The sequence below is a fragment of the Convolutriloba macropyga genome, chromosome 4 (assembly GCF_964194025.1).
Source record: "Convolutriloba macropyga chromosome 4, txConMacr16.3, whole genome shotgun sequence".
NCBI classification, from domain to species: Eukaryota; Metazoa; Xenacoelomorpha; order Acoela; family Convolutidae; genus Convolutriloba; species Convolutriloba macropyga.
The window spans coordinates 1,998,495-2,014,419 of NC_134471.1; the positions used below are offsets into that span (position 1 = coordinate 1,998,495).

The 15,925-nt window shown below is 35.7% G+C and overlaps 1 protein-coding gene across 1 annotated transcript in view; it reads right to left on the bottom strand.

Moving 5' to 3' along the window:
* LOC142338205 (sialin-like) overlaps positions 1 to 15,432 on the bottom strand; it is a 55,766-nt gene extending 40,334 nt beyond the window's left edge. Inside the window, exons 1-3 of the mRNA XM_075387851.1 lie at positions 15,306 to 15,432; positions 14,807 to 14,939; positions 12,032 to 12,207 (exon numbers count right to left, since the gene is read on the bottom strand). Coding sequence (XP_075243966.1) covers positions 12,032 to 12,207; positions 14,807 to 14,939; positions 15,306 to 15,342 — 346 coding nt within the window. The 5' untranslated portion in view covers positions 15,343 to 15,432. The remainder of the gene's footprint in view (positions 1 to 12,031; positions 12,208 to 14,806; positions 14,940 to 15,305) is intronic.
* Positions 15,433 to 15,925: the final 493 nt, after the last annotated feature.

Genomic DNA, 15,925 nt, shown 5'->3' on the forward strand with positions numbered 1-15,925 from the left:
TTGATAGTGCAAGAAGAGTATCAAAGAATCACAAGCTGACAAATAATGATGGATGAAGATGATATTAATGATTTAATCCAAGGCTGCAAAACTCTTAAATACAAATTTCATGGCGTGTTTGCGGCCAACAACTTTCCGGAAAAAATGAACAGAAACAGCTTCCTTATTGTTAATGCAGCAACTGCTGAAAATTTTGGCACCCACTGGTTACTTTTATGAAGAAAGAACAATCAACTTCTGTTTGCCGATCCCCTTGGTCGGCCCATTTCATCGTACAAACACCTATATCAAAGAATAATTTCTGTTGGCAACAATCACAATATCTATCAACTCTTGGAGAATCAACCAATTCAAAATGCAAACTCTAAACTTTGTGGACTGTTTTGTATTTATATTGCTCATTTTGTTTTCAATGCTCAAAAAATTGTAAATATTAGCGGTAATGAATTGATTCGTTTTGCTTTTCATATGATGTTCTAACCTTACTAACTTGAAAAATTTATTTTTTTTTCAAAACTTTACTTTTTCTTCATACACAAAGCGAACACTCACTAAATCAGAATCAATATTCAATTTTCCATATCCACTCAAAAAAATATCCATAATTTGACAAAAAGCACCAGAATGAGGACCATACAAAATTGTTTCAACTCTGCGTAAAGTTTCACTATTAACAAAATCAGTTTGAATTTGTTTTGATGGAGGTCGACAATTGTAGAGTCTTTTGGGCAACTACTGGCATCTTGGCACTCGTTTTGGGATTGACATTTGTTTGTTTTGCAGAGCTGCTTTTCGATAGAGTGTTGTTGTTGTTGTTGTTGTTAGCAAAAGCTGGTAGTCGTTTGCGCACTGACTGTGAATCAGTTTTTTCTGCAGAACTGTTGAATTCGATTGCTAATTTAAGCTTTGAAAACACATCTCCATTATTCTCCAAATTTGGTGCAGTCCAAAACAAGAACTTGAAATCTGTATAAACACAAGGCACAGGAAAGCTTTGAAATCGTTTCAATGTTTCGTTTTCAAAAGTAGTTGTATCAATCAGAACGTGATAATGGCTACTTACTAAATTGCAAAATTCGGAATCAAAATGTGCACACACTGCATAACAATTTCCAATAGAAAAGGTAGGTTTCTCTTCCACAATGAGAAATTTGAACTGTTTCTGAAATTGTTTAAAGTAATTTGGAGAACGCTCAAACATCGCTTCAACCATCGTTGTTGACAACTTCTTTTTGAATTTTTGGTTTCTTCGCTGGTGGTGGTTTTGGCGATGACTGCTGATCAGTCACTGAGTTCTGTATTTTGCTAGCTGAACTGACCAAATTTTCAAACTCTCCAAGAGTTAAGGAAATTCTCTGTTCAAACTCGTAATCGTCTGTTGCTTTTTTGAACAATTTCAGAAATATATATGTCCCTGTCCTTTCATAGGTTTTCAGCGTTGTTCTGATTAAGCGCTTATCAGTTTTGGAAATATCGAAATAACAATCTCCAAACTCCGCGTCTTTAGTGGAAGTGAAAGGCATAGTGTGCAACTTGTTTTATTACTTTCAAGTGTTATAATGTGTAAAACTACATTTCAATGGGTGCGGCAAGTTGGGATTAAACAAGTGTCGTCAAACTGCCTAATTAAATCCAAATGATTTGTGAATACAGTCTCAAGTACGCCTATGGCGTACTTAAGTCTGTCTGTTGTTCAAATATTGTATAATTAACTTCAGCTGTGACCTTAGAGATAAGACAAAAAACATATGTGACCCTAGGTGTGTACTTGAACCAGCAGTGCTGTGTACACTGTTTATTGGAATTATGTGTGGACCATATGTTTTGGTTCTATAGAGAAAACAAATGTGACCCTGGGTGGGTTTTTGACGTCATTGAGGATTGTAGTGTACACTGTTTATTGGAATTATATGCGGGCCATATGTTTTATTTCTCTAGAGAGAACAGAAGTGACCCTAGGTGTGTATTTGAACCAGCAGTGCAGTGTACACTGTTTATTGGAATTGTCCATATGTTTATATCTTGGAACAGATGTGACCCTAGGTGTGTATTAAAATTGGAAACACATGTGAACCTACAGCAGTAGGGAAATTCTGATAAGAATAAACATTTACCAGTGTACAATGAAATGCTAATAATAGAATACGTTCTAGATAAGAATTGAGTTAGTACAAACTATAGACTGTATCAACCCCTGTATAATAACAAATGTAGAGCATGTAACAGAGCATATACATTACCAAAATTAAAACCAATTATGACCCCAGACATAAACTGTTGAATTACACGTTGTACAATACAACTTTAGAACTAGGTATTCATTTTCTTTAAACCTTGCGTTCAGTGCACTTTGCTTTCTTTCAAGAGTTCGTTACCAGACAAACATTATTTTTCAACCGTCTTTTATCAAATTGGTTTTAATTTCTTTCTTAAAATTTGTGCAAAAAATTATGTCAGTTCAAATACTTGCTGAATCTGTTATTTCTTTCGAGCGAACACTGGTTTATCAGACAGTGTTCGAAAACTTTGTTGTGCTGATACAACAGAAGAGACAAGGTGATGTTTGGCAAACTTACCAGCACTGTTTGATACCTAAGCTTTTCATTAACGCAATTGCTTCTTTACCAGAGAAGACAGAACCAGCAGAATGCAGTGTTATTACATCAGGGGGACATTTACCTCCAAAAGCTTTGCCAACATTTCAACATTTTGACATGGAGTCATTACCTAACGACGTTAAACGAATTTTGTTTCGTTACGATTGCGACTGTGTGCCTCTGTTTGAAAACCAGTTAGGGGCTTATCAAGCTTGCGAAAACTTAGCTGACATGTGGGGCATAAAGTCATCACCTTGCTCCCCCAGAAAATCAACCGCAATTGGACTCAGCCAGCTTGCCAGTAACACCAGCAGTTGATCCGAGTCCCATTTTGACGCCGACATCTAGTCCATCTTTCTTTGCGGGAATTCACAAGAACAATTCTACCGCTCTGCTCAGTGAAAACCAGTTTGATACAGCGTTACTTTCAGCTACACAATTTCAAACACCAGAGCCAGCACGTGTTTTTGGCGTTACAGACACTCCAAAGATTTGCAATGCACCAAAGAAACGGCTACCTGAGAATTCTTTAATGGAAATATTTGATTGACTTAAAAAACTTTGATGAATCACCACAAACCTCTTTTATATAGTGAGTTGCTAACTTGATTTTGTTTCAATAAAATGTGATTTCAACTTTTTGAAAGCTGAATTTAACTTTTGATATCTGTTTTTGTAGTTTTAAAATTTCTGAGCTAAAGAAATTAAAATTTCGCAACTGATCAAGTTCGAACATGTTCAGAAAGGATTTTGATTATGACGTAAACATTCGTTTCCTAACAAACACTCAATTATTGCAACTACTATGACGTGGTGTGTGAACTATATCCATAAATACACTTCTCAATCTACAAAATTTTTGCTAACATTAAATATTAAACATAAAATTTAAGAGATATAGCCATATTTTAGAGTAAGCGGTATTGACGCTAATTACATGCAAACTCCATACCACAGCTGTAGCATGGATTGATTTCCAAATTCAATTCATAAGTTGAAGAAATTTTCGAAAATTGAAAAATAATCAAAGAAAAATTTTGAAAAAATGCATTTCAGACGTCAATTTTTAACACTTAATTCAGTAGATGCGCTCTCCAGCTTACACTAGAATCACCTCCCATTTGTTACTTGGGAATCAATTGAAAGAAAAAGAGCATGTTTGTTAAAAAAACAAAAAAAACTAAAAAAAATATTTTTTGACACATGACCTCTGACCTTTGACCCCAAAAAAGACGGTTCCAAAAAATACTTGGGATGAAACTGATTGCTCAGTAAGCCTCAGCATACTCTGAAGTACAAAACATCTCATCACACTTGTCAAATTTTACTCATCCGTTATGGAGATAATTAACCCCTAATTAGCGACTAATTAAGGGTTAATTAACCTAATTGATAATTACTAGAAAAAAAAATTGAAATTTTTGCAACGGTTTTGTAATCACTGCTTGATGCCTGACATTATTGCTCATAAGCATCATCATCAAAAAATGGCTCCTTCACCGATTTTCAAAACATCTGGCAATCAATGTCACATTAACATCTGGCATTAATTAGCGTATGAAGTACCCTAAGGAAAGATGTTAGATCGGCTTTCTTCACATTTTTGGACTTGATGGGTCCTCAGTGCAAATTTATCTCATAACAGCTGACATCAAAAAAGCCTCAGAAAAAAGACACATGTTTATGTCATGTAATTGTCATGTACTTGTTAATTAATGATTTGATTGACAGAAAAATAAACTTTTTTTCTGTTTTTTTTGAGCAATTTTTTTATTTTGGTCCTATGTTTTTAGACACGGGGAGCATTTTTGCTCATCACACTTAAGCACGTAGGACAACTCTAACCACCCGTAATTGAAAATGCATAAGATAGCGCATTTTATTACAATTTTAAAAATTATCATGTTTTTCCAGCTTCTCCAAAAACGTTTTTTGAAAAAAAAATGATCAGCAATACTCTGTAGGGTTCCTTATGGTGATATATTTTGGCATAGATTGCAATGGAGAGTAGAAAACACATCTTTTTTCTCTCATAACTAACAAAATTTCGAAATAAAGGTAACCGCCAAAACCGACCAATCAGATTGCAGCATTTTGAAATTTTGAATTTCGCGCACAGAAATTACATTCGTGTTTCAGTTTTGGAGAGCTTAGTCATTTCCGAGTTATTTACTTGTTATCAAAGTTCTGTTAGAATTTGAAATTCATCAAAACTATTAGAAATGGTCTATTCATGCAACTTCTGTTCCGCTACGTTTAGCACTCGTGGAAACCGTTCAAGACATCAACATAAATTCCATCCAGACGATGTTGGCCTTCCTGTTTACAACTGCTCCCTATGTGTGTTCAATTCACGGAAACTGTCTGAATTGGAACAGCATATGCGAACTTGCCACTCGAAGTTTACAAACTGCTGCCGATCGTGCTTCATGGGATTCAATGATGCGCACTTGTTTGCGCAGCATATGAACTCCCTTCACTCGCTGCCCGTATTTGGACCTGAATACCAACCGAAAGAGGCTACAGCGGAGACAGCCTTCAACGGTGTGTTACAAATTTATGAAATTGTCAATAACACAGCTGACAGAGATCTTGAGAGCTTCATGCTCAATCAAAGATCTGCAATTGCAACGCTAATTGAGCAAAGGCTGAGCCAAGGACCACAGAAAGTACAATTTGCGGTAAAAGTACAGTTATTGAAGCTGCATCAAGATTAAAACGCAACCGAAACGGAGGAGCGCATTGAAATTTATGCCAACTCTCTCATGACGCCCATTTACGTAGAGGGTCTCACAAACGAGTTGTACTGGAGCATGGTGGAGAAAATGATGGCTGTCTTGTCTACGTTTGCTTCATCTGGAAGTGGTTGGGTTGTTGAAAAAATAATCAAACTTGACATCAAATTTGCCCGCTACCGACCAATTCGCGGCTCATCCTATCTTGCCTTACCCCATAAGCTCGCAAACTGTCGCGGATTACTCAACATTCGAAACCACGACGATGCCAATTGTTTCAACTATTGCTTCGTGGCAGCGTATCATGCGCATCATGGAATCAGTCTTGATAGAGATGACAGGAACTGTCATATTAACAAAACATCCCCAGCAACATATCAGCAAGAGAACATTCACCAACCTGTAGGCGAATTTGAAATGCCAATGGGAATTGAGCAAATGAAAGCCTTTGAAACCCTCAATGATGTGGCAATCAACGTCTTTGGTTACGATAAAGGACAACTTTACCCTCTACGAGTCTCCTCTTTTGAATCAGATTTTGTTATGGATCTTTTACTTCTTTATGATGCCGACATTTATCACTATGTTCTCATTACTGACCTTGTGAAAGTCGTTTGTAAAGTTAGAGACCTGAAAATCAGATTTGGTTTTCGCATTTGTCGTAATTGTTTCTGGTTGTGTCGTGATGGACTGGAAAGCTATAATATTCATACTGAAAATTGTTATCTAAATGCCCCTGCAGTTATTCAAATGCCATCACCAGATAAAATTGAATACAAGTTCTCAAATTTTTCAGCTACGTGGTTTGTTCCTCTGGTCATTTATTTTGACTTTGAATCTTTTCTCCTACCCGTCGCTGGATGTGATGCAGCAACTGACCAATCATCAACACGCGTGATTGAAAAGCACGAGCCATGTGGATTTGCTTTCGCAGTTGTTGATCATCACTCGAACGTTCCCTATTTTCATCATGTGGACAGCTCAGAGGATTGTATGGGCAACTTTGTTCGAATGCTGCATTCGTTAGCAAGGGACATACATGAACGCAAAAAACAGTTTCCTTTCTACAACGGAAATCGGAGAAGCTTGGACAAAAAGAGCGCTACACACTGTTGGATATGCGAAGAACCATTTGACAGCGAGCTTGACCCCAAAGAGAGCATAGATTTAGACCATTGTCATTTTAGTGGCCAATTCTTGGACTGGGCACACGAAAAGTGTAATCGAGCGAGACGGTATGTCAATTTTACGCCTGTGGTCGGTCATAACATACAAAACTATGACTTACATCATATTTGTTTTGCTCTGAACAACTGTGAGTCTACCACAACAATAAAAATCATTCCGTCAACAGATGAGAAATACATATCAATGACATTCGGAGTTCTGATTGATACTATTACAACTCAAGAAGGAAGAACACAAAAAATTTACGAGTATTTAAGATTCATCGATTCGTACAAAATGATGAACATTTCGCTGGAAAAACTTGTAGAAATTTTACCTGACACACATTTCGATATCATGAAAGCAATGTTACCCTCGGTTTCCGAATCAAACGCACACTTACTCGAACAAAAAGGATATTATCCTTATTCATATGTATGTGATCGTACAAAGTTTTCTGAGCAATCTCTACCACCCCTCTCAGAATGGCGCAATACATTAGAAGGCGGAAAATTGGCTGTTAGTGAAGAAAATTTAGGTCGTGCTAACCAAATGTGGAAGTTATTGGGGTGCAAAACTTTACAAGACTATCATGACGCATACCTTAAACTTGACTGCGCATTATTAGCTTGTGTATGTGAGTTTCACCGTGGACTTAGCTTTCGAACATACAAACTCGACTGCATGCATTTCTACACTCTCCCCAATATGGCAAAAGAAGCGTCACTAAAGATATGCAGGGCAAACATTGAGCTGATGACAGAACGAGAACATTTGGACATGATTGAACCGGCAATACGAGGAGAAGTAACATCTGTTTACGAGGAGCGTTATTTTGTTGCAAATAATAAGTATTTATCGGATTACCGGCCCTCTGAGGAGTCAACTTTTGCGCTCTGTGTAGACGCAAATAATCTCTATGGAGGTGTCATGCAAATGGACATGCTACCAGTGGGGGAATTCGCCTTCAACGTAGAAATTACCCTTAACGAAATCTTCAATACCCCTAACGACGCTTCAGTTGGTTATTTTCTTGAAGTAAGTCTTGACTTAAATTACCCTGTCCACTTACACGATGACCACCGAGACTTTCTCCTTGCCCCTACCAAAGAAATTGTTCAAGATGATTGGCTGGGCGAATATCAACTTGAGCTAAAAGAACAACAAAGATTACCCAGCTCGAATGTTAGAAAGTTGCTTCAAACGCTATTCGACAAAAAGAACTATGTATTGCATTACAAACTGCTAAAATTATACGTTAGTCTGGGATTAATTGTTGCCAAAGTACACCGTGTCCTACAGTTCAAACAAGTGAATTGGTTAGCACCCTATATAACACTCAACAGTAATAAACGTCAAGCCGACAGCAATAAATTCGAAGAGAACTTTTATAAGCTCATGAACAATGCAATATATGGTAAGAATTGCGAATCGAAACGCCGACAAAGTAAGCTTACCATTGCACGAGATGCTGATCAAGTTCTGAGTTCCATTTCAAAGTTTGAGTTTGATCGGTTCATGATATTCGGAGATAACCTGGCCGCATTGTCCTTCCGCGCTAGAAAGATTTATTGGAATACCCCAACAATAATTCGAGCAACTATACTTGATATGGCCAAGTATCAAATGTACAGTTTCCATTACTTCACAATGCGCGCTCATTTTGATTGTCGTTTGTTATATAGTGACACGGATAGTTTACTATATAAAATCCGGAGTACAGACTTTTATGAGGAATTAGCAAGAAAGCCCGCTTCAGTTGTTAGTGAATTCGATTTCTCCAATTATCCGAAGGATCACTATTTATACAGTACGGAAAATAAACGGTTAGTCCTCAAGTTTAAGGACGAATTTGCAGGAGATTTTATTACGGAGTTTGTGTGCTTAAAGCCGAAACTATACTCAATACTCTCAAAAAGTAAGTATTCTTTGTCTTTTCTAATGCATGTTAGTTCTATCTTTAAATTACAAAGGTTGTTTGTAGGCTCCTGAATGGTATTAGTTTTATTATTATATACATAGGGGTTAGTAAACATATAAAGACTTGATTAAAGGCTTTTTTTCTCTTTAGGTTGTGGAAAAACTTTCGGCTAAAGGAGTAACAAAGGCTGCTCAACAACGTCTCCGGCGTGATGATTTCTTGAGCACACTGACGACAGGGAACGTGTTTCGCACTGAAAACACACGAATAATGTCCGATCATCATGTATTGGAAACTGTTACTACCAACAAAATATGTCTTTCAGCGTTCGACAACAAAAGGTTTATTCTACCCTGCGGAACAAAAACTCTACCCTTTGGACATTATGAGACCGTTGATTGTGGTGTGGATGAAATTGATTGGGGTAGTGATGATATTCAGTGGGATAATAACAGTTACTCAAACTTACTTCTCAGCTCTAGTCCAGAATGGGATAATGACTTTGTAGTGTCCCCAACTTCCTCAACAGCCGCTCTCTCAGTGCCAGACTCCACCACCAGCTCTTGGGAGACTCCCGACCCAGGATTAGTAGTAACTGAGCAGATAACTGAATCTGATATTGATACTGACGATATTGCAGATATTGACGCCAGTTCCAGTGAAAGCTCCTCTCCTGACAACCCCTTCATAAACTTTGAAGCTGAAGAAGCAAGCAGCAGCGAAGAAGCACGCAAAATAAGACGGCGCTAATGCCAATTTAATTGCATGCAATTTTGGTGAAACTGCGTGTAGTAATACACAGTGTAAATATTTAATTTGCTTGGAGTGTTTAGTTTGGTTTCAATTCAATCTTTTCTTACAAATCTAACAAACCGGAGAAAGGCGCAAAGGGAAAGGAATAAAAGCGGAAGAAAGCTAGTTTACATGTATCACGCACGGCCGTTGTTTTACATGTAGCGCCGCCAAGGATAACCCCCTATTATCACACGTATTAATTCGAAGGATAACCCCCCCATCTTAGTACCCTATTATCTTACTACTAATCTAAAAACGGAACTAGTGTAGACTTTAGACCAACGAAATCGTTCATAGAATACTATCCGCCCTGTAAGGCTTTTTATACTCAAAGTTATGCAATCATTGTTGCTAAATTATCAAATAATGTCAGAAATTTTCGAAGAAAATATGCAAGTCGTGGCAAAATCAACAAAACTTAGCAGTGATCTTGCAGAAGTTCACCAAAGTCACAGTATTTTACGGCAAAAACTATATAAGATACAAAAATGATTTTTTACAGGTACTAAATGGAATTTTTACATAACAATACGATAATTTTTCGATTCAGTTCAGTTCAGTTCATTTCAGGAATCCTAATTTTTAGGATTCAGTTCAGATCAGAGTTAGAGGAAAGCGTGTAATGTATCAGCTTCAAGATAGCGTTGCTAAACTTATAAAAAATGAGCGGCTAGCCACACGTAAGTCTGGTAGCTATCAGACACTCAAGCTTTATATTAATACTTGGAGTTTTTCACCTCCCTCAAAAAATTAGATCAAACGCCGAGTTTATCTCACTCTGAGGTGTAAAGAAGTAAACAGCGATCATAAGCGAGCTACTCACCCCAATCTTTGTTCCAGTCATCTCTTAGAGAAATCATGTGTCGTAGAATAAATAATTTGTGAAAAACTGTGATAAAAGTGGCTTGTCTAGCAAGTCTTGGTTTTCGTAGATATTATGATCTCTAAAAAAACGAAAACTGACTTAAAAATTACAATGATTCTCAAAGCATATTTCCTAAAATTTTCTCCAAAAATTTTCTCGGTTGTAAGGCAACCGCTTTTTTATTGAGGACCAGTTAACATCGTTTAATCTGTATTTTTAACAGTAATTCGTGATCATGGTATGTCGACGGCTATCTAAAAATAGATACTTCAACTTCAAACGCCAATGAATTTGCATGTTGCAAGAATAGATTGCACGACCGTGTAGAACTAACTTTGTTATTCTATTTTAACTCTCGTACGGCGAAGTGGCTCTCGATGACAAACAAAAATATCAGTACCTGCAGTCAGGAGAAAAGAGACGGAGAGATCCTTCTCTTTAACTGCTCTAGCTGAAAAAATTTCACAAATTCGCAGATTGTTCCCTTTGTTCTCGATTCACAGTTCTGAACCAAAAATGTAGAATAAAACGTACCATTTCACGTGGAATGGCACGTATATTCGTATCATTTTAAACACGATAAATTGATCACTGATGAATTCAAATCAATAATGAAAGCAAGTTGTTTGCGGTTATCAAATCTCTAAGATTCGACCATTTAGAACTATGGTCAATTTTTCCAATATTCACATAGCTAAAAAACCAATTGAAAATTCTTTCTGATACATTTTATTTGTATTGCACTCTGGTCAACCATTAGAAACAACTGTTGGTCAACCATTGGAAAACACTGGAGTCTGGACTGATTTGCAGCATAGGAAATAATAATCACCGATCAATTTGAAGATTCTTCAAGTCATCAGAGCCAGATTTTGTAACGCAATGAGCTTTCGGCATCTTAAAACTTCCAATATTCATGTTGCAAGAATACGTTGATCGATTGCGTGCAGTTAACTTCGGTTTTCTATTTTAACTCTCGTACGGCGGCGTGGTTGGTACCCGGCGGCGTACTGTCAGTGATTGGTACCCTGATGAGGAATATACACACATATATTTTTTTATATATATATAAATATATATATAAATATATATATATATATATATATATATATATATATATATATATATATATATATATAAACAATTGTTATCAGTGAGCCAGGTTTCGCATAACGCAATTACCACTGGTTTGCTCTCTAGTGATTCTATTTGTGCAAAGAGATGGTCATGGTGGGATATTAACTATTGCAAGTTTAAAAACAAAAGAAATCTCAATGGTTTTCCCATTTCCAAGAATAAGACTATTGCCCAATTACTTGTTGTGAAAAATGTTTTCAAATGAAGGAGAGGACAATAAAGAATAGATAAACTGCGTCTAGTTTTCTAAGCCGCGTTTTTTCAATGAGTGGACAATCATCCATAGGGCGGAGTTCTGTTGTCAATAAGTTTTTTCCTCACAACGTGTTGCTCCCAAGTGATAAACTTCATCACAGATATCGCAGTCAATTACATCTGCGAGTCTTTTGTTCCGCATTTGGTTTGAAATTAGGCGTGGTTTCGAGTTGTTAAGTTGGTTACGTTGAAAAGAATATTTTTTAATTGCACGGGATCTGTAAACTAATGAAGCAAATATTGAATTAACCAGAAAAAAAATGTAAATTACAAACAAACAACCAATTTTTCACCCTAAATTGCACAAATAATCAAGTCAGCATTAACAATTAAATCAGGAACTTAACAAAGTTTTTTGCGGGAATCAAATTCTGAGAACTAATTATAGAATTAAGTTATTATGTTGAAGAAAATCATGTAAATTGACAGGATTTATGGTGTAACCTATTTTATGATGGGTACCTGCCATAAATTATTAACACGAGTATAATAATTATTAATTTAAGAATATTACATTTTAAAAATTTTTAGATTGATGATTTTAAGAAACTCTGCAAACCAGACTGCTGATTGTTGGAATCATTTTTGGATGTGCTAATTGGACAGTTCTCATTGCTAGTAGAATTGTCATCCTCTGAAGAGTCGTCAACCATGTCGACCAGTGCCACACTTATGTTCACACGCATCGCATTCACAAGCAGAAATCCCAGAAATCCCATGCATGCTAGGGTAAATCTAAACACGGAACTAGTGTAGACTTTGGACCAACGAAATCGTTCATAGAATACTATCCGCCCTGTAAGGGTTTTCATACTCAAAGTTATGCAATCATTGTTGCTAAATTATCAAATAATGTCAGAAATTTTCGAAGAAAATATGCAAGTCGTGGCAAAATCAACCAAAACTTAGCAATGATCTTGCAGAAGTTCACCAAAGTCACAGTATTTTACGGCAAAAACTATATAAGATACAAAAATGATTTTTTACAGGTACTAAACGGAATTTTTACATAACAATACGATAATTTTTCGATTCAGTTCAGTTCAGTTCATTTCAGGAATCCTAATTTTTAGGATTCAGTTCAGATCAGAGTTAGAGGAAAGCGTGTAATGTATCTGGTTCAAGACAGAGTTGCTAAACTTATAAAAAATGAACGGTTAGCCGCGCATAACTCTGGTCGCCATCAGACACTCAAACCTTATATTCATACTTAATTGCAGATTTTCACCTCCCTCAAAAAATTAGATCAAACGTCGAGTTTATCTCACTATGAGGTGTAAAGAAGTAAACAGCGATCATAAGCGAGCTACTCACCCCAATCTTTGTTCCAGTCATCTCTTAGAGAAATCATTTGTCGTAGAATAAATAATTTGTGAAAAACTATGACGAAAGTGGCTTGTCTAGCAAGTGTTGGTTTTCGTAGATATTATGATCTCTACAAGAACGAAAACTGACTTAAAAATTACAATGATTCTCAAAGCAGATTTCCTAGAATTTTCTCCAAAAATTTTCTCGGTTGTAAGGCAACCGCTTTTTTATTGAGGACCAGTTAACATCGTTTAATCTGTATTTTTAACAGTAATTCGTGATCATGGTAAGACGACGGCTATCTAAAAATAGATACTTCAACTTCAACCGCCAATGACCGTGCAATCCGTCACTAAATTTCAAGAAATACTCTAGGAGCCAGAAAAAAAACTTCACTCAAAAAGCACTTGGAGCAAATTTTTATCCCCATGAATGCAAATCATCAAACCAGAAATGGGAAATTTTGTATAAAAATAATTCACGGAGTTATTGCTGCGATCAGAACTGCTTAGGGAACTATAGTTAATTTTTCCAATATTCACATAGCTAAAAAGAACAATCGAAAATTATTTCTTCTTCTATAATATATTTATATTGCTCACGTGCCCAACATTTGAAACAATATTGCTGGTCAACTAATGAAAGACACTGGAGTGTAAAATGTTTTTCAAAAATTCACGGGTAAATTTAAAGATTCCTCAAGTCTTCGGTACCAGATATTGTAACGCAATGAGCTTTCGACATCTTCGAACTCTCGATATGCATGTTCCACGACTCACAAATTCAAAGATTACTCCCTTTGTTTACCATTCAGAGTTTTGACCAAAAATGTAGAATACAACATACAATTTCAAGGAAAATACCACGTAAATTCGTATCATCTTAGACGCGATAAACTGATCACTGATGAATTTAAATCAATAAAGAAAGCAAGTTGTATGCGAGTATCAAATCTAAGATTAGGCCATTTAGAACTACAGTCAATTTTTCCAATATTCACATTAACATGTTCACATTTCCAAAACAATTGAAAATCCTTTGCTGCTACATTTTATTTATATTGCTCTCTGGTCAACTACTAGAAACAAAATCGCTGGTCAACCATTGGAAGACACTTGAGTCTTGACTGATTTGCAGCATAAGAAATAAAAAATTTTGGAACAAAAATGTAAAATATTTGACAAATTAATTGATCAATTTGAAGATTTTTCAATCCATCAGAGCCAGATGTTGTAACGCAATGAGCTTTCGGCATCTTAAAACTTCCAATATTCATGATGCAAGAATAGATTGCACTACTGCGTAGAATTAACTTTGGTTTTCTATTTTAACTCTCGTACGGCGGCGTGGTTCTCGATGACATCCAAAAATTTTCGGTAGCGACAGGCAGAAAAAAAAAGATGAAGAGAATCTCTTCGTTAACTATTCTAGCCAAAAAAGACTTCAGAAAGTTTGAACTTTGTTCGCTTCGTTTACGATTCACGGTTTTTCGCCAAAAATGTAGAATAAAACGTACAATTTTTCGCGTAAAATGTCTCTTTTCATGTACGAATATTCGTATCATCTTAAACGTTCACGATCATAACCAGATTTACAGACTCATTTTTTTAATTGAAGTTAATTTTTTACCCTCGCAGTATTTTGAACAAAGTTTTAGCAGCAAACTAATAAAAAAAAGGCTTTAATTGACAAATAATGTTAGCAATAATCTTTTTTACTCGAGCCTAAATTTAACGTACCTTTCCTCTGTCAAAAATCAGACTCATATATTTTACTAAGAAAGCCATTTAAAACCAACTCAAACTGATTTTTGATTTTTGAACAAAAATGTCAATACTTAATTTTTTCAACAAAAATACAAAAATAAGCTATTAGTGTATGAAAGTGGTGAGTACTCTCACTATGTGGTTTGAAATTTGATTTATAATTGGGTTGAAGAGCTTTATAGATGTTTATGTAAGCTTTAATTGCTGTTTTTTCTTTCTTTAATTTTGCCAAAATTATCTCGTAAATTAAGCAATCATACCTGGTTGAGCTGATAGTGGATAAAAGAGCATTCTTCGTATTTTTCTCTCTATTATCCACAAAATCATCCTTGCTAGAAAAGGGTGAAAAGTCATCTTCGTTGTTATCGACTGTTGAAACATTCTCCTCTGCTTCTGATTGTTCAAAAAACCTCCGATAGTCGCATTGAAATTTCAAAGTTTTCTAAGTTTTAAAAAATTAATTAAAGCTGATACTTATCGATTGCAATTCATCGATAATCAACTTCATTTTTCATGTAAATTATTTTTCCAATCGCAGGAAAGAAATATTCGAAGCAATGTGCCAACCGATTATTTTGTTACATTCGTTTGCAAGTGAAGAATTGGGGGTTTTAAAATGTCATTAAATCTGCTGCGTAAAGAATTTTTTTCTTGATATCAATTCTGGAGTTTTTCTAAAGATTTCCTAATTAATTTCCTAATTTAAAAAAATCCGTGAGTTGATTTATAGATCTTAGCGACTATCTCAATAAAGATTACTGAATTGTTGATGGTTAACGAGGTCAATACTGGGCATTATTTATAGTAATATTGTCTGAACAAAGTAACGAAGTAACGACTTGTTGTTGAATGCTTCTATCAATCATTTCAGCTGATTTAGTCAATGTTAAAGTTCATAAAACTGGACCAGCTGGGGTTCAACAAATACTCTGTTAGCAACCTAAAGCAAGGATTTAATTCAATTACTTAAATCGAACTGTTTGGTGTCAAAAACAATGAATAATAGCTTTGCTGATCTAATAAAGAAATGAAAGCGCGTCTTTATCCTTATAGTACCCCCACCCGCCGCTTAGTGGTCATATACATAGTAGGTAATGTTTTTAAGGTGCACAGTAAAAAAAAGTTCAGGTAAATTTACCTGAAAAAACACCTTAACTTACCTGAAACATTCAGGTAGTTTTGCCTTACCTGAACTTACCTTAATTTACCTGAAATTTACCTGAAAAAACTAAGAGGCACCACCTGAAAATTTACCTGAACATACCGTAAATTTACCCGAAAAACACACCTGAACAGTTAAAGTTAAAATTAACGGAACTTACCTTAAAAACTTGCAAAAATTACTTTAAAATTTAAGGTAAAAATACCTGAAGAAATAC